Below are 17,517 nucleotides of genomic sequence, written 5' to 3'. Positions count from 1 at the left end.
GAGAGTGGAGACTGTGATGTGCTTCATGGCATGATTGTACGTCACATGGACATGGTTAGCTCTCTCACCTGTACCACTACAAAATGAGTCGTGCCTGCTCCCTAATATAAATATAAATTAAATTAATTGATCCTTGTACTGCTGTACCTGTACATGACCAGACAAAGGGATCCGAGGCGTGAAATTTTTAAACAGGCGGCTTAATTGGTGTCAATTAGGTGCGAGTGAATTGAATGTAGAGATTGATGAAACAGTGATTGTAATAAAGAAATATATGTAGAAAACTAAATGCCACTCCCATGTTTAGGGCTACTGCAGGTCAGCTTGCGGTTGAAAGATTCTTCTTTGGGGCCGGGGCAGCATATTGATTCGAGAAGCTAGCTAGTAGCTATCCTACGATTCGTTTGTCTTTGTTCGCATTTCCACTCTATCCTCTACCCTACCCTAAAGTGAACGGCTTTCCGCGAGCATCGCATGCTTGGGTTTCAGTTTTGGGTCTGGAATCGTATGTTTAAAGTTGAAGGGGACGGAACAATTTCGATCAGTCGCTAGCGTGTCAGTAGCATCAAGTCGTGTGTTAACTGTTTATGTACTAGTACGGATGAGTGGTCTTTGCTGATAGCTCAAACCAACCCCAGTTCACAACCATCAGATATCCATTGAGCCGCCTGTGAATTCTGGAGGCACCTACCCATATACAGTAACATGCTGCGACTACTTGGTGACAGGACAGGGAGGCCACCGAACGATCAGCCCTCTCCCGGCCGGGTACGCCGTACGCGCGCATGCCTCGCGGTCGCGACACATGACAGCGGCGCACCGCGCGCAGACCGCTCCACATGAGCCGAGGAGCGCGCGCATATGCGGAGCGGCGGCTTGTATTGACGAGATCACATGCCGCTGGCCGTGTCCTAGCAGAGGGGATCTGAGAACGCGCGCATGCAGGCCTCGTCCGCGCTACGCGGGTTGTTGGTTGTTGGGCGGTGGCGCGGCAGCGAGCCAGGGCGATGAGCTGTGCGGCCGTCGGAACGGAACGGGGGAGGGAACACGCGGAATCTCTCGTGCTCGCCACTAGTACTTTATCTTCTTACCGCACCGCCGGTCGGGCTCTCTCGTCCGGTCTCCCCAGCTTGGCGCGGAAGGGGCGAACCGGCAAGCCTGGGCGCCTGGCCCTGGCGCTGGGCGCTCGGCGGGGTGCGCAACGCGATAAAGGGAGTGGCAGAATCAAGTCCGCGGTCCACATGGAAGCACTGTTCCAGTGTTCCTTCTACGGGCCTACAGTACCACAAAAGGAGTATATATATTTGTTTCATTTCTCTGTGCTTTAAGGTGGATTCGATACTTGCATGAGCGGAGTCGGCAATTTTTTTTTTGCATAATTGATTTTGGTATTTCTTGAAAATCTCCCATATTTCCGAGAAACTGTCGAATTTTTTCATTCAAGTATCTACTAGAAAAGAATTATCTAGTATATTAATTGGTTTGTGGTTGAGTCGAGGACTTGATAAAGTTTCCTCTTGAAAAGAAGAGTTCCTTTCCATAGTGTGAGTGGAGCTTGAAACTGTAGAAGCTAGCCACGTTGCTGTGATGTCTAATCCAATTTCTAGTTACAGTGTGGCGGTATCGCTAGTGGTGCCCAAAAGGACTGCTGCATGCTACTTTACAGCTAAAAGCTGCTGCACGCTCCCCTCCCTATCGCTGCTCTCTCTCTCTCCACAGCACAAATTGGCACTGGCGCAACTAGGAGTTGGATCCGCTCGCTGCAATGGAGAGAGTGACTCTAGAATCTTCTCTTTTTTCTTTTGGGCATCACTCAAGCGCACATTGTGGAGGGCATCACTCAAGCTGGATGCCAATGGAACCACCAGTATCCACTAGTTCGTTACTTCTTTGGCATTCAGGAGTCAACCCTTGGTGACATACGGTGCTGATTATGACTTCTTCCAAGCAGCCATGGATTTGTTTTGATCTTTTTCACTATTTAAAATGTTTAAAAACTACGGAAATTTAAATGAAAAAAATGGCATTCCATTATCAATAATCCATTATAATTTGCAACCAAAATGACAAATAATCCATTATAATTTGCAAAACAAATGGTTGTCTTGGTTTACAATCTGCACACTAGATAGGCTCTCCTGATGTTGCATCCAACCGACAAATATTCCATTAAAAATTGAAAAAAGAATTGTTATATTGATTTACAACAATTGGCACATCAAATGGGCGCTCTTGATGTTCCAATCAAAAAGGGGGAAACATTATACTTTGATGTACATCGAATAGTGCTAATGACTGGCATACACATGACAGGACAAGTAACAAATTTGTTATCAACCTCTGAGGCTAGGGGCACTGTATCTTATCTGCACTTCTGATTTCTGAAGTCAACAGCTCTGCAATTCAATCTCTAAGGTCCTGCATTTCCAAGTTCAGGTTCCTGTGTCATTGCAGATAACATCTATTGATGATGAAGACGTCAAAATCAAGAGAACCCTGTGTCATTGATTTCTGGCCCTCCTGAAAGCTACGAATGAAAAGAGCAGGTCTCAGATTCAGTCCCCACTCCAAGATCACCAACAGATAGTGTTTGTACGGAGCAATTGAGCAATGAGGCATACCGAAAAATGAAAATGATACATGACGATTGCGAATTTGCAGTGCTCCCTCACACCACCTGCTTAGCATTAGCATTTAGCATTTAGCAGGAGAAATAGTAAGCAAAAAATTCTACCCAAAAGCTTAAAAAATCAACAACAAAAAGAGCCTACTCACATGATTAAACTAAGAACAGTTTCTAACACATACCAATGACAGGCCATCCTCATGACTCATCCTATCGGATATGGTTGAAGCTGTTGAACATCAAAAATTGCAAAAAGAGTTGCTGTCTTGATTTACAATAATTGGCACATCAAACGGGCGCTCTTGATGTTCCAACTAAAAGGGGGAAAACATCATACTTTGTACAGAATGCTACTGTTAATGACCAGCATACACAACACAGGACAAGTAACAAAATTGCTATCAACCTCTGAGGCTAGGGGCAGTATATCTTATTTGCACTTCTGATTTCTGAAGTCACCGACTCTGCAATTCAATCTCTAAGGCTCTACATTTCGAGGTTCTGGTTCCAGTATCATTGCAGATATCTACTTGATGAAGACGACGTCTATGAAGCGAACCCTATGTCATTGATTTCTGACCGCTCCTGAAAGCTACCAACGGAAAGAGCATGTGTCAATTCAGTTCCCACACCAAGATCACCAAGAGATGGTGCTTGTACTGAGAAATTGAGCAATGAGCATACCGAAAATGATGCATTAGGACTGCAGTGCTCCCTTCATGCCACCTGCTTAGCCATGGTAGGCAGATCTCATCTGCTTTAGAAAGAAGTAAGCAAAAAATTCAACCCAAAAGTTTCAAATCAATAACAAAAAGAGCTTAGTCACAGGATTAAACTAAGAACAGTTTCTAACACATACCAATGACAGCCATCCAGTATAAACAGTAGGCCGCTGGAACCATATCCAATAGAAGAGACTATCCTCATGACTCATCCTATCGGATGTGGTTGAAGCTGTTGAACATCCCAGTGTGGGAAGCTTTGGCTGCAGGCTTGGGCGTTTCAGGGGCTCCAAAAACGTTCCAGAACCGGAGGGTCTCATCTGCAGCAGCTGACGCTACTGTGCATCCATCAGGACTCTGCAGTTTCACCATGCAAGAACTATATAAGCAATGTTCACACTAGCATGTACTCAATGCAGATATTTTTTTTTTCGCGACTATGCCATGGCACAAATGCAGATAGTATCTGTTAACTGGTGTGAAGAATTCACCTGAGCCATGAAAAGGACACGAGAGGTATGGCCAGTAAGTTCAGCCATCTTCACCATCGATGGGTACTTCCACAAAGTCAGTTGGTTCTGTGTGAATCCATGTGAACTCAGCAGCTCCCTCTCATTCTTGTTCCAGAGAAGAGCGCACACTTGTGATCCGGTGTCAACTGAGTTCAGGCACGCACCGGTGTGTGTGTTCCAGAACTTGATGCACCGATCGCTGCCACCACCGCCAGTGGCGAGCAAGTTGCTCTGGAACGGACACCACGCGAGTGCCTTCACGGCGGCCATGTGGTCTTCGAGCCTATGCAGCCACTGGTTGCGGCCAGCAGATGGCATGGATGATGCCATCGACACATCCCAAATGTGCAGAAGATTGTCATTGCCTCCGCTGGCCAGCTGCTGCCCTGATCCAGACCACTTGAGCCCGCAGACCTCCTGGCTGTGCCCCTCGTACGTCTGCACAACGTGGTCTCTAATCCTCACGTCATTGTTCACAATCTTGCCATCCATGCCACCGGTGGTCAGGATGCTGTTGTTCCATGCCAGTGAACCTACCCTTGCCTCATGCACACCTCTGAGTGTTCTCAACTGCATAGAAAGAACGATTTGATTCAGAAACAGAGAAACGTGCATTACAGTTTTTGGACGAAGCAGGACAATGCACGTACCAGTCGGTTGGAGCTGGTGTCCCAGAGCTGGACGTCAGACGAGTTGAGCCCGACGGCGATGTGCCGACCATCAGGAGCCCAGCTAACGCTGGTAATAGGACCGCTGTCCTCATCGATGGTCACAAGCTCGGATGTGGATCCGCTCGATGCATCCCACAGGTACAGTGTGTCTCCCAGAGCAATGGACAGCACATTGTTGCTCCCCCAGTCGAGCAGGTTGAGGTAGTAGTCATCAACAAGCTCTGGTGCGTCTAGGGTCCTCTCGGCAGACTGCACATTTTGATTCAACCGCATCAGTGATCCACCATTCTCCCATCACACCACATCCGTTGCATAAGATGGATAGAAGCGGAATCAGAAGATCTATTGCGCATACCTGGGGAATGTGGCGCCGCTGCTTGGCAGGCTTGGCTTGCAGGTTGGAGGAAGCCGCGTCGGCGAAAGATATGTTCTCGGGCTCCGGCGGCTTGTTCCTGAAGGCGAGGATCCGTGTCCGGTTGTTGAGCAGCTTCTCCGCGAGCAGCCTCCGGTACAGCCTCCTTGGACGGGGACGCCGCCGCGTTCTCCTTGTCCTTCCTTGGGCTCAGTGAGCAGGTAGTGTGCCATGTCCATGTCCATCGCGGATCTGTCCGGGATGAACCTATCGCCCTACAGGACACAAACAGGAGGAGGAGAACCAGCCAAGCTTGGTCAGGCAAACCATCGAACACCCACCCTACTCGATCCAGTAGCAAGAGAAGGGACTCACGTAGCACTTGGCCGACGGGTTACGGCATCCCGAGCCCAGCGATGGCATGTAGGGGCGGGAGACCGCCTCCTGCAGCGGCGGCCGGGGCGCGGCGGCGGCGCGGCTCTTCTCTGAGGAGATCGAGTGGGAGCCTGCGTCCATGGTTAGAGCAAACAAAAGAACAGGGCAAGCACAACAGGGAAATAACAACAGCGAAAGCGATTGCAATTAAACGCTAACTAAATAATAGCAGGTTAGAATCAAACACAAAATAAGATGGCGTAATCAAACAAGAAGATTAACAGCGAAAAAAAAGAGACGGAGAATTAAGAGTGCTTATGAACTAGGCGAGAAGTGCGCGTGTCTCGACTCCCCGCGAGCGCTTGAGATCGTCGTGGGGAGGCGAGGAGAATGAGTGAAGGAGAGAGAATTGCTGCTTTGCTTTGTAGGGGTTTAGGGATCGGCCGCGAATGATATTTGTAGCAAGAGGAGTGAAGAGGGGAACGCCCGCCGCACCGCACGGCCAAGGCCAACGGCTAGTACGCCGAGGAGGCCAGGGGAGGAGAAAATAGCCGTTGCGGGCTCTAGGGCTGGCTGGTGCGAGGCTCTACCCTCGTGGCGGCGTGGACTCCGGTCCAGCCCGTTAGGGTCTCCGCGTTTGGGCCCGATCGTGGGGGTGGCAATAGCCCGGTTCTCGGGTTTCTTTTTTTTTTTAGAAGTCTCGATGGTTTTTTTTTTTGAGCAACACAAGTCCCGATGTTGTTGTTGGATCTTGATCGGAGGAGTCGAGACGTATGCTTTGCTGTGCGGCAGCGTCATTGCGTCAGTCATTTGGGCAAATAACGCGTTACTTGTACGAGACTGAATGGACTTGTCTGGCATTATACGTGTGATTATTACCACGCTGTGACTTGTGTCGAGGTTTCCAGCCATGCTCGTATTGCCCTTTCTTCTTTCTTTTTTTTTTTTGCGATTCCCCTTACCGTGGGCCGGAGCAACCGTAAAGCCAGTCTCAATGGGGGATTTCATCACACAGTTATCAAGACTTGCCACATCAGTTTTTGTATTGGTGACTATGACAGCGGGTTTCATCTAGATGAAACTCTCTCTATCTCTCTTCATAATTAACCTGTCAACTCAGCAAATTTACTGATGTGTCACTGCATTAAATAAGAATAAAACTCTTTTGAGACTCCCAATAAGATTGGCCTAAGGAGCAGTGATAAGGACAGGATGGCGTGTCCAAGTCCAACTTTCAAGCATGGAATCGGAAAACAATTGGCTCATATCAGACAATCCTGGAGTTGCGGACAAAATTTTAATATGTACTACAAATAACGAAACGTGTTTAACTCGAAGTACCAAACCATCCATGTTTCCTGTTTATTTCACCTGGGTATCCATCACTAGCATTGGCATTCCAAGTCAGAGGTGATTAATCTTTCAGTGTACTTCACCTGTATCCATCTCAAGGGTTGGCATAGGCCTTCAGAGGCGATTAATTCAACCTACCACCCGTTGGAATCGACCTCCCCAGTTCGCACAAGTTTAATACTAGAACTTTCGAATTTCACTGATTTTCAACTTCCAGCTTAATCTGCCTCCTATTGCTAGTTAAATTTGCCACTGTAATACAGCTCTGCAAAACGATCAGAATGCTAGTTTAGTAAACCAATTGTAGTTACGTATTCACTGCCAAGCATTTACAGCTCCAGAAAAAAACATATGAACCCCAGAATCAGTGCACCACATGGTTAGAACAGGCTCTTTAGCATGAATGGTGTGAACAAATTCAAGGATGGCCATAAGATCCATCATCAGTCACAAAGCTAAGCGCAGACGCAGCCTTGGCAGTTGAGCTCCATCATTCTGTTTCTCCTGTTTTCTGAAAGGTGTTCCCTCCCTCTTGAAGATGGATTTGAGATGGGCGGCAGGGTGTTTCTCTTGAACGTTCTGTTGGATGAGGTGTTCACTTGCAGTCAAATTTCAAAAGAGACATTGTATGTTCCTGAAACATATATTCAGAGAGTCCTCGTTTAGACAGTCTCAGCCTAGCACATATATTGTATGGGACATAATAAGAACTCCAGAAATGTCAACCGCAAATAACTACTGTCTACTGGATCAAAGTGTACAAAGTACAAAGTACAAAGACATGCAAGCATGACATGATTATTAGGTTCTATGCAGTGATGCAAGGTTATGACTCCCTTTGCAACTGTCCAGTGTTTCAGGTAGTTGGACTTGTCCTTTTAGTTTCTGAAAGCACACTACAGCATAATGTCCGTAAAATACGGAGGAACGGAGAAGGCATGACTTGCATTTCCCAACTTCCTATGGCATGAATAACAGCAAAGATGCCAAGTTCAAAGAGTGTGAGTTTTCCATCTTTCTCGTGGCCGTTCTTAATGATGATAATGATCTGAAATCTGATAGCCACTTTGACCTCTTCTAAGAATGTTCAAGAGAAACTTTTAGGAAATGATTGGTGTTGATATAAACATATTCTGTTATCTGTTCATCAATTTTACGTGGCAACCAAATTTCCATACTACTGCGGTACTGCCCACATGCCAATTACATTTTGCCTTTTACCATGACGTTGTATATATATCACTAGCAGCACACTCAAACTACTTCGCAAGGATGGTTTTCAGCAACTAGTTTCTCAACAGCGTGTCGGCTATCTGGTCTGTCAAAATAATCTTGGTATTGTTCTCTTCTCTTTACTTTCAGTTTTTCATACTATTGGCAGGATGCAAATGCTAGATTGAATCTGCCGGCTTGTTTATACCAACCTGAAGAAACAATACATGTATCTAAAGAATGAAGTTTTGCTTACATTATGAATTACTGTCTTTGAGATTTAAACATACTACCTTTTCAACTATTGGACTTGTAGTGCATTGTTTAGAAGATTTCAAGAAGGTAAAGGGCACTTTGGTCATTGTCAATACTTGTACTAGTCTGTGTTCTGCTGATTAATTGTTGAGCTTGGTAGTTGAAGCACAAACTAGCAAGATTAATATTTTTAGGAGTAGGGCGCAATAAAGACGCAAGGCAGTTTGTTGGGTCCTAAGGAAGCAAAAAGGCTTCCTGTCTCATCCATGTGCTAATAAAACTCCACACGGAAAAGATAGAGAGAAACAGATTGCCTAGCTTAAACCTTGAGTACTCTCTTCCTCTCAAACAATCAAACCAACTAAGCCAGCTGCAATCTTCTCTGCCTAATCAACTCCATCGGTGTTTCATACAAGTTGAGTCATCTTTTCCCTCAATTCATAGGCACCAGCTAATAATTTTTGTCTATTTCAGATCCTCTACAATGTCTATTTCAGATCCTCTAGCATGCTACTTCTATGTTTCTTAATCAGTTTTGTCTCCTGCCTTTGCTTCTTCCTAAATGTTTTGCTACTTTAGATACTTATATGGTGCATATAGTTCCTAAATGCTGTATTTTTTTTTTATCTTGAGTGAAGGTAACCAGGGCCAAAATGATTGCTGGGGGAGGCTATTTTGATGGTTCTCATGATCATATTCTCATGGAAGGATCAATGATCCATGATTCTTCCCAATCTTCCATCTATGACAATACAGATGTCGAACAGCAGAACTTCAGACTTGCGCCCTTTATCATAGAAGATCACTCCAATCCAGCCAACCTTACCTCTGAGCCTGCAAGGGTGATCGAGCAAATTCAACACCAGCTTGGGATTGACATGGAGCAGGACCATAGTGATCACATGATCCAAGAAGTTCCTCCAGCAGAAACTGCAAATTTGGTTCCTGCTGTCTATGGTGTCCAAGATCATATCCTCAGCCACCAGATCGAAGGTCCACATAACATAACTGTGGAACAACCGGTCCCGGACTATGACCCTGCATCATATCGGAATGGCACTTATGCAGCTGCACATGATCTTCTAAATTCTCTACAGATCCAAAGGTGCAGTTTGATTCCTGAATTTCCTTCGACAGAACATATCTTCGGTGATCCAGCACAGAACATGGTCAACCATTTGGACATTACCAATGACCTTCAAGGAGTAGCAATTCATGAAAGTGGAATGATGTTCAGCGATTCAACTCTACCATTAGGTTATCATGCTACTCAATCTCATATGTTGAAGGATCTCTATCATTCACTACCACAAAACTATGGGTTATTTACCAGTGATGATGAGAGAGATGGGATGGTCGGGGTAGCAGGGGTCTCAGGAAATGTTTTCCAGGAGATAGATGGGAGGCAGTTCGACAGCCCAGTACTGGGGAGTAGAAGACAGAAAGGTGGATTTGGCAAGGGCAAGGGAAAAGCTAACTTTGCAACTGAAAGAGAGAGGAGGGAGCAGCTAAATGTGAAGTATGGGGCTTTAAGATCACTGTTCCCAAACCCTACTAAGGTTTGTATAACTTATCTTTCCACACACAAATTCCTTAATTGTTTGTCTCATTACAGAAAACTCATTTTCCACAGTTGCATGGATTTCTAGAACATTTAGTAAGTTCTATTCGTACAGGATGTAATGGAATATGTATTCAGATTGTTTTCCCTAGGAAAAGTAAAATTGAAACAAATGTGTGTATGATAAAAAAACTTTATTAAAGATGGATTCGTCGCTAGCAAACTCTTATAAAGTGGTATTAGTTCAAGTATGTGGAGGAAGGCGATCATGGAATTTTTGCATGTATTCAGTGGACAGATGCACGTAAATTGATCTTTAGTATCAGCATCCAACAAAATAGAATGAAATTATAAAATATGCGAGATAAGAGATTTTCCATTCCAGAAACTCTAGTTATGACCAGCACAATGCAATATTCTTTTTCTTTCCTAAATTTACATTTATTGTACTCTTAGTGAATAAGATGCTATGAATTCTGAATTGCTGTAAAACTATTCTCCAGAATGACAGGGCCTCTATAGTTGGAGATGCCATTGACTACATCAATGAGCTTAATAGAACAGTGAAAGAACTGAAGATCCTACTGGAAAAGAAGAGGAACAGCACTGACAGGAGGAAGATACTGACGTTGGATGATGAGGCAGCTGATGATGGGGAAAGCTCTTCAATGCAGCCAGTGAGTGATGATCAAAACAATCAGATGAATGGGGCTATAAGGAGCTCCTGGGTTCAAAGGAGGTCCAAGGAGTGCGACGTTGATGTCCGCATAGTTGATGATGAAATAAATATCAAGTTCACAGAGAAGAAGAGAGCCAACTCTTTGCTTTGTGCTGCAAAGGTTCTAGAGGAGTTTCGTCTTGAGCTCATCCATGTTGTTGGGGGAATCATAGGAGATCACCATATATTCATGTTCAATACAAAGGTAACGAACAAATTTTCTTAAACAAAAGTAGGTTCCTGACCTTTTCCCTGTCTGTAGCACAGACATTAGTTATAATACTTCATATCTTGATACTGCAGATACCTAAGGGCTCTTCGGTGTACGCATGCGCAGTGGCTAAGAAGCTCCTCGAAGCTGTGGAGATAAAGAAGCAGACTCTTAATATCTTCAACTAGCCATACCCATCATAATGTTTATTCAGACAACTTAGCATGCTGGTCTGCTCTATAGCATCTAATAAGGTGCTTACTTATCAGAGAATGACCACGTTGACAAGACTTCTTTGATGACTGCTGCAAACTTTCTTGATAGCTTGTTCATGCTGAACTTCTTGTCTTCTTTTCTGTACACTTTAACAGTCATGTTGGAATATGTGGCGCTTCTGATTTGCCGGCATTGCCACTCAATACTTTATTATGTCTAATTCCTTTTCTGAACTTATATAGCAGATCGATTCCACTACCCAACTTACATATGTCAGGCTCAGGTCTAGTGAATGTGTGTGTTTCACAGGAAATGCTACATCTTGATTCTATAAAAAGCTGGTATACACCCAATAATATGATCCGTGTGAAATTTGTCTTGGAGTCATGACACAGAATTGTGGTAGGAATTGTTACTGCATGCTGGCTGGGATGAGATCCTTACCGCGCTATACACAGGACAATCGGTGTGGGTTTCTCCTACAGTCACAGAGTAAATCACGCTCATGATACAGATGACGTCTGGAGATCTAAACGAGTTACCTGAACTCCTGGGGGAATCAATCAATCGAATAGTAAGCAAAACTACAAAAGGATACAAGGATTGGAATTAATTTGGCCAGCCGCACCCGTACTAGTCAAGATTGCCGTGTTTGAAGAGGCTGACGAACTGGAGCAGGACTGCAGGTGTAGTAGCTGATCCGAACATAAATAATCATTCCACTCCGCTCTTGTACCTGATCTCGCAGATCTCCAGTGCAGTGTGCAGCCGCAGTTTGCTGCCCTAGTCATCTGGCATGCTGCATGGTCTTTAATGTGGTGGAGTTGCTGAATCCTCACGCATAAGGCCAACGTTTAAACTACCCACATTAGTCACATACTTAGCGCCCCTTTGGAATGCAGGATTTTCATAGGCATGTAGAAATTTTACATGATTCAATTCGATTTCATAGGAAAAACACAGGTTTTTAGGAAATTTTCCTACGTTCCCAAGGGACCTTATAGATAATAAAACTAAAGCATAAAATGCATAATTTAGATGATATTTGGTATTCGCGTTAAATTGTACAACAAACTTGATGAAAGGGGTGTACCCAGTGCAGAGAGCTTCCGCTCTGTGCAGGGTCTGGGGAAGGGTGTCAGTGGCAAGCCTTATCCTCGCCTGTGCAATGCGAGGAGACCGCGACTCGAACCCGGGACCTTCCGGTCACAGGCGGTAAGACTCTACCGCTTGCACCAGGCCCGCCCTTCTACAACAAACTTGATGAAAACATAAAAATGATTAGAAAATTACCTAACTGATGGTGATTTGGTTCGTCCTTGCCTCCTGTATGTTCATCAGAATAGTCACTGAACTTGAATTAACACATAAAAGTTGGACACTTAAAAGAAATCAGACATGCAATTTTCACAGAAGACAATTAATTAATGAACAAATGGTCCGATTCAACCAATTCTGTTTGTCCAAGTCCACAAAAATTCCGCACAAATATATAATCGATTTCAATCTGTGCAATTGAAATATAGATGAAGAAGTATGATATGCCATGGACTCATGGGGATTGCCACTTGCCAGATTGGGAGATTGAGACTTCAGAAGGCATAAACAAAAAAAGTAAATCGATACAAGCAGCTGTAGCGCACCAATCGCAAACACTGATGTGCTTTTCGAGCTTCCGTGAGACGGTCCAGCCGCCCAGCCCAGATGAGATTAGTAGCACTCACCACTCACCAGCAGCACGCCAAGCCGCCAATGCCGGTCGGCGGCTACCCGGCTGCACAAGCAGGGCGCGCGCCACGTGCTGCCACGCGCGCAGGAGCGGCCGCACGCCTGCAGCACAACCCGGTTTGTTTGCACCGCTGGTTGCCCCTCGATTTGGCCGAGCTAGCGCTAGGATTTCATGATGTGGATGTGGAGGGAGGAAGCAGCCGAGGGAAGAGGGACGACGACACGCGGGCGCATACCAGGTGCGCGAGAGGAGAGGCGAAAATTGGACCGGATCGGAAAATTGGTCCGTAACCGTTTCGGACAAGGACTCGCCTGCGAGTCTGATGAGAGCTGGAGGGCTTAAGTGTAAGAGCCACAGGCATCCGACCTAGAGTATGGAGGAGCAAACTTTCCCCAATTCTACTGCGAGCGGCGGCGTTCGGCTGATTGCCCGCCGTCTCCTGAGGTTGCCATGTCGCCGTTCAGCCCATGGGCGGGCCTCCCCTCAGAGCTCCTCCTCTTCATCAGTAATGGCTGCGGCCTCCCGTTCGAATCCTACTGCCGCGTCCGCTGGCGTCTGCACCGCGTGGCGCGCCGCCCTCCCGCCGCCGATCCCTTCGCTCATCACCGTCGCCATCCCGCTCGACGCTCCTCCATCGCGACCTCATTCCCAACAGTTACGTCCCGTACCACCCGGGGCAGCGCCCGGTGCAGCTGTCCGCCCTGTTCCTCCCGGCGGACCGCTCGTTCCATCTCGCCACGCTCCCCATACTCAGGCGAATGCGTCGGCTCCAGCAACGGCTGGCTGGCTGTCACCAACGACATGCTGGAGATCTTCCTCCTGAACCCTCTCGACGGCGGCAAACAGATCCCTCTCCTTCCGCTCAGGAATGACCGGAAGCCGGTACGACTACGTCGCCGTGGCGATCTGCGACCTGCGCAGGCTCGCCTACACCAAGACGCGGGACATGAAATGGATGATTATTGACGTCGACATGGAGAAGACGGACAGGCTCGCCGACCTGGCCTATGATACCGACGCCGGCAAGGTGTACTGCGTCACCGCGTGCGGGGACGTGCACGTTCTCCACATCCCCCAGGGCCGGCGGCGGAGGCCCATTGTCGAACCCTTGCAGGTCGAGCGCGCCGGCCTCCCGTTCAAGCCGGCTGCCATCTACGCCGCGCCCTACGACACCGCGTCCAAGTTCACCGGCGTCAAAAAAATCTTTTTTTTTCGATGGAGGCGTGTACCAGGCGTGGCGGAACACCACCAGCGCCGTGCTCTTGGCCTGTTCCGGGAGGCGGTCGGTTTCGCATGGAAAAAGATGAGGTCTTCGTCCTCAAGTATGACCCTGGGCGCCAACCGTGCTGGGACGTGGCGAAGGATCTGGGAGGCTGCGCAGTGTTCATCGGCAAGAACAACCCCTGTGGTGCTGCGGCCAGAGGATGCGCCGGGGGTGAGCCCCGACTGCGTGTACTGGATGGATGAGTGGTCCAGGAATGTGCTTATGGTGTTCGACATGGCCACAGGAACCTCCACACTGCATCCCTCTTCAGCCAAAGTACTGAATCCCTCGTGCAGACCAGCCTGCTGGTACTTTTTGGATGAGAAGATTATAAGCATCAGGAACAATAGAAGAAAACGGCGCACACGTCGAGAGGATTGTAGGCCAGTCACGAAGAATCGGAAAGTGCATTAGGGTTGGACTCCACAGAAGATTCGTCAAGGTTTTTATGCATTACTAGTACAGTGCTCACGCTAACAGCACGGCTTTATTTCAGGGATATACATAAAAACAACCAGTCTTATATTAGAAAAAATGAAATAGAAAGAAGCGGTTCATTTTCAGAGAAATATATAGAATAAACCATGACTTGAGCACAGTACATATATTTAATATAGCAAATAATTCCTATGCATCACAGGGGCAATAACCATTCCTCTCCATATTAATAATTTTCAGATTGTAGAAATTGTCAAAACTAAAATTACCACTTTGCAGTCCCCACTGCACTTTGCTAGGAAGACAACATAGGGAAAATTGCAATATTTCCAAAACCTTTTCAGTTCACCAACAAAACATAGCCACAGCCAATAATTGGAAGTGTAAAATTTGCACACAAATACTTCTTTGTTGCAGTCGACGAACAGGGCGATGCCGAGAAGATCTCCTTTGTGTTTCCTTATTTGTTACAAAAAAAAATGCTCGATGTTGCCTATGCAAATGGAAGGCGGGGCTCTTCATTTAGACAGTTGCTGCTTTGAGGGTGAGAAAATCTGAAATTTGATTTGTATAGAAACCTGTCTGGATCGAGTTGTCGGGGCTCCGAAGTGTCTGTAGGGAAGTCACACCAGCAAGCGACAGCCAAGCCCAGTGCTTATGCTGATGTTAAACTGCAGTGCCTGTATCAGAGTGAGAATTGAGGAATTGATGAAACATGAGAGAACAAGCAGAGTTCGGAACAATGCATCTGTGGTGCCAACAAAATAATGTGGCCATCAAGACTGACATCACACTTAATAGTTTAAAGGGTAGACTGTTCACAGTTCAGAAATAGTTTTGACTGAAAAAGTAAAGATGCACAACACTAACATACTACTTTGGTAAGAGAACAAAGACCTGACATCCAAAGTGTTGAAAGGCTTGAAGAGCTAATACTGAACAAACCAAAGCCTGCTGCAGCCATCTAACTTAGTATATTGCCTGTGTTACCGCTACGGTAAAATAAAAAACACAATATGTTTCTTAAGAATGAAGGAAATAGTGAGATAGATTAAGATTCATGCCAAAAGAGATTCATGATGAGTTATCATATGGTTTAGTCCATAGCAAATATGCTTAAAGAGTAACATTGCAAATAACATCACATCTGCAGCAATCGGGAATTGTTTCAACAAAATTTATGAACTACCTATCAAATAGGAAAAAAAATAACTACTTTTTTCCTGAAAGCTTGTCCTGTAGATATTTATTACTCATTGCATTATGTGAGTTACAAAAATGAATTGAAATCTGCACACAACAAAATGGTGAACTATCAAAAATAGCAAGCATTACGTACATGCTTTTTCCAGAAAAAAAATATAAAGGTATATTCATACCTGAAAGGTTTCCTTTCAACAATGTGGTAAAGCCTACCAGGTACATAGAGGCGCCTTGGATCTCTCAACATCACATATAGCAACGTGGAAAGAAATTCTAAGAAACTAATAGCTATGATATTAAGCAAACCAAATATTGGGGCTTGCAGATCCTTGAGCACTAACAAGATCAGCTCAAGAGCTCTCTTTTGACATAGATTGGGGAAACAAAATCTTGAATGTCTAACAGAATTACTGAAAGAAGACAGACAGTAGAAACTCAATTGTCAGAAATGCTGCCCAAAGTTAAGACAGAACTTATTCTTTTTTTTTATGTGATTGCGCCAAACCTTCATTGCAAAAATTCTAAAAATTTGTGAGTATACTATGGCCTCCAAACCTACAGGTTTGTAAACTACTGATTGCAAAAACCAGTAGGGGTAAACACCCTCTCAACTTAGCTGAAATCACCTGACCACAGATTTTCACCCCTAAAAAACAAATTCATATCAGGAGTTCCAGAGCTCCTCTAAAGATCTATTTTGCCAATCTAGAATATATATTTCATTGCTGCAAGTATAATATGCTTCAAAGAAATTGCAGCATGCACTCAGAAAGGAAAATAAACGCAGGAACATGATACATGCAGAAGTTCACTTCTCTAATGGCAGATGTGTGATCTTTCTCATCTTTATTCCTCTTTCCGCAAGGAAAGCTCCAGCTGGCCTCAGCTTTCCATCCCTTAACAAGCAAGCACTGTAGAGAAGAGTGCCCGTGCTGCTTGGAAAATTTTATTGTCATCTCATTTTATTTCTCATCATTCCTTGCAAGTCAATCCATGGAAACAGAGAAAAGCTTTTTTGAGAAGGAAAATTCCTACAACCATTCAATTAATTAACGAATCAGTAGCTACCACTGGCGAATGCCAACTCCCTGAATTACCAAAGGGAAAGAGATTAGAAAATTTAACCGGGCTGCTTGGCGAGACACGGATGAGACCTGACAGCAACGACAAAGTATAGTAATGAAATGGAATCGATCAGTAGAATTGTTGTGAGGTCAATAATCATCTAGAGATTTACAGGTCCGGGAAGTTGGTGCTGCTGAAGAACTCGAGCACGGAGACGGTGGCCAGCGACGACATGGTTGGTTGACAGCAGCAGGCTGCTGCACGGGCTCGGCGCGAACGGTGCCTGGCCTAGCCTGGCTGCGGCGGCACGGGTGCCGGCGGAGGGAAGGAACGGGCTCAGCTCGCTCAGCCACGACAAGCAGCTCGGGTCGAACGGCATCAGCGAGAAAAGACCCGTGGAGGCCGCCGGAGGGAGCGCCGCGGGGGGAGGATACCAGGGCGGCCGGCGGCGGCCCACCACCCCACCTGCACCCTCCCCCGCCCCTGGAACAATGGAGAAGAGGGCTCGAGTCTAGTGGCAGGATTCCGTCATACCGAATCGGAGCTCCAGGGGATCTAAAATGGGAGCGGAGGTACCTTGGTCAGCAGCCATGGAGTAGGCTGCGCCCGCCGCGGAGGCCCCGTCCGTCACCGGTACCGCGCCCACCGCCGGTACCCAGTCCAGCATCGGCTCCATGGCACCGCAAGGTCCTAATCCCGTGCCGCCGAAGCGGAACCGGGCCTTGCCTGGCGGCCGGCTAGCGCCCGCCCTGCCCTGGTGGCCGAATTTTTTTACATTTCGGCCTTTTTTATTTTTAGCCTCACAAATAGACTCCCGGCGAAAAGAATTCAGAAAATTAACTTCTAGCTCAGCGCTATATGTCTCGGCGCCAGCGTCTCTGACGCCGAGCTCCTGAACATGATAGATGACATGGCACTGAGCTCGACGCCAGTCACTCTGGCGTCGAGCTCAGCGCTATAGATCTTGGCGCCGAGCCTTTAATACCTATGGCCCGCGCCTCTCTTCCTCTTTTCCTCTCCCTCTCTCGCCCTAG

At 46.3% G+C, this 17,517-nt stretch overlaps 3 protein-coding genes and 1 long non-coding RNA gene across 21 annotated transcripts; 1 reads left to right on the top strand and 3 right to left on the bottom strand.

Annotated features, from left to right (window-relative positions):
* Nucleotides 1-2,105: 2,105 nt before the first annotated feature.
* Nucleotides 2,106-3,218, bottom strand: LOC136474628 (uncharacterized). 2 transcript variants are annotated; one of them, XR_010762972.1, is made up of 3 exons: nucleotides 2,776-3,218; nucleotides 2,622-2,677; nucleotides 2,106-2,527 (listed from the first exon to the last, which is right to left on the bottom strand). It is a non-coding gene; the product is annotated as an uncharacterized lncRNA (long non-coding RNA). The 2 variants fall into 2 exon arrangements; XR_010762971.1 differs by having other exon boundaries at nucleotides 2,809-3,218.
* Nucleotides 3,219-3,310: 92 nt separating this feature from the next.
* On the bottom strand, nucleotides 3,311-6,164 carry LOC136474627 (cell division cycle 20.2, cofactor of APC complex-like). The gene is given in 8 exon segments (XM_066472186.1): nucleotides 3,311-3,383; nucleotides 3,486-3,705; nucleotides 3,840-4,430; nucleotides 4,511-4,780; nucleotides 4,887-5,045; nucleotides 5,047-5,085; nucleotides 5,087-5,158; nucleotides 5,259-6,164. Coding segments are annotated over 7 exon segments (1,416 nt in total). The 5' UTR covers nucleotides 5,400-6,164; the 3' UTR covers nucleotides 3,311-3,383; nucleotides 3,486-3,561.
* Nucleotides 6,165-6,875: 711 nt separating this feature from the next.
* LOC136477951 (uncharacterized) lies at nucleotides 6,876-17,240 on the bottom strand. Of its 16 annotated transcripts, none has more exons than XM_066476244.1 (10): nucleotides 17,060-17,240; nucleotides 16,656-16,966; nucleotides 15,090-16,572; nucleotides 14,794-14,895; nucleotides 13,743-14,708; nucleotides 12,078-12,110; nucleotides 11,229-11,611; nucleotides 10,831-10,923; nucleotides 10,603-10,715; nucleotides 6,876-7,245 (listed from the first exon to the last, which is right to left on the bottom strand). In XM_066476244.1, the coding sequence occupies exons 1-3, from the start codon at nucleotides 17,157-17,159 to the stop codon at nucleotides 16,483-16,485; spliced, it is 501 nt and encodes a 166-aa protein (XP_066332341.1). In that variant the 5' UTR covers nucleotides 17,160-17,240; the 3' UTR covers nucleotides 6,876-7,245; nucleotides 10,603-10,715; nucleotides 10,831-10,923; nucleotides 11,229-11,611; nucleotides 12,078-12,110; nucleotides 13,743-14,708; nucleotides 14,794-14,895; nucleotides 15,090-16,482. The 16 variants fall into 16 exon arrangements, with proteins under 16 accessions (XP_066332341.1, XP_066332343.1, XP_066332332.1 ...); XM_066476246.1 differs by having other exon boundaries at nucleotides 16,231-16,572; XM_066476235.1 differs by adding an exon at nucleotides 10,268-10,496 and having other exon boundaries at nucleotides 13,743-16,572.
* LOC136477950 (transcription factor EAT1-like) lies at nucleotides 7,265-11,221 on the top strand. Of its 2 annotated transcripts, none has more exons than XM_066476232.1 (4): nucleotides 7,265-7,946; nucleotides 8,717-9,637; nucleotides 10,143-10,562; nucleotides 10,661-11,221. In XM_066476232.1, the coding sequence occupies exons 2-4, from the start codon at nucleotides 8,732-8,734 to the stop codon at nucleotides 10,754-10,756; spliced, it is 1,422 nt and encodes a 473-aa protein (XP_066332329.1). In that variant the 5' UTR covers nucleotides 7,265-7,946; nucleotides 8,717-8,731; the 3' UTR covers nucleotides 10,757-11,221. The 2 variants fall into 2 exon arrangements, with proteins under 2 accessions (XP_066332329.1, XP_066332328.1); XM_066476231.1 differs by having other exon boundaries at nucleotides 7,265-8,493.
* Nucleotides 17,241-17,517: the final 277 nt, after the last annotated feature.

This window comes from Miscanthus floridulus, chromosome 8, assembly GCF_019320115.1.
Source record: "Miscanthus floridulus cultivar M001 chromosome 8, ASM1932011v1, whole genome shotgun sequence".
Taxonomy (NCBI): Eukaryota; Viridiplantae; Streptophyta; class Magnoliopsida; order Poales; family Poaceae; genus Miscanthus; species Miscanthus floridulus.
This window is presented reverse-complemented; position numbering and strand designations above follow the sequence as displayed.

What these genes read in the sequence shown, in the direction of transcription:
- LOC136477950 (XM_066476232.1), top strand. Translation starts at nt 8,732, where the DNA reads ATGATTGCTGGGGGAGGCTATTTTGATGGTTCTCATGATCATATTCTC. An exon ending in TGTTCCCAAACCCTACTAAG is followed by an intron (nt 9,638 to 10,142) that starts GTTTGTATAACT and finishes ACTATTCTCCAG; the next exon opens with AATGACAGGGCCTCTATAGT. An exon ending in TATTCATGTTCAATACAAAG is followed by an intron (nt 10,563 to 10,660) that starts GTAACGAACAAA and finishes TTGATACTGCAG; the next exon opens with ATACCTAAGGGCTCTTCGGT.
- LOC136477951 (XM_066476235.1), bottom strand. Translation starts at nt 17,159, where the DNA reads ATGGAGCCGATGCTGGACTGGGTACCGGCGGTGGGCGCGGTACCGGTG. An exon ending in CTCCATGGCTGCTGACCAAG is followed by an intron (nt 16,967 to 17,059) that starts GTACCTCCGCTC and finishes CCATTGTTCCAG; the next exon opens with GGGCGGGGGAGGGTGCAGGT. An exon ending in AGCACCAACTTCCCGGACCT is followed by an intron (nt 16,573 to 16,655) that starts GTAAATCTCTAG and finishes CGTTGCTGTCAG; the next exon opens with GTCTCATCCGTGTCTCGCCA.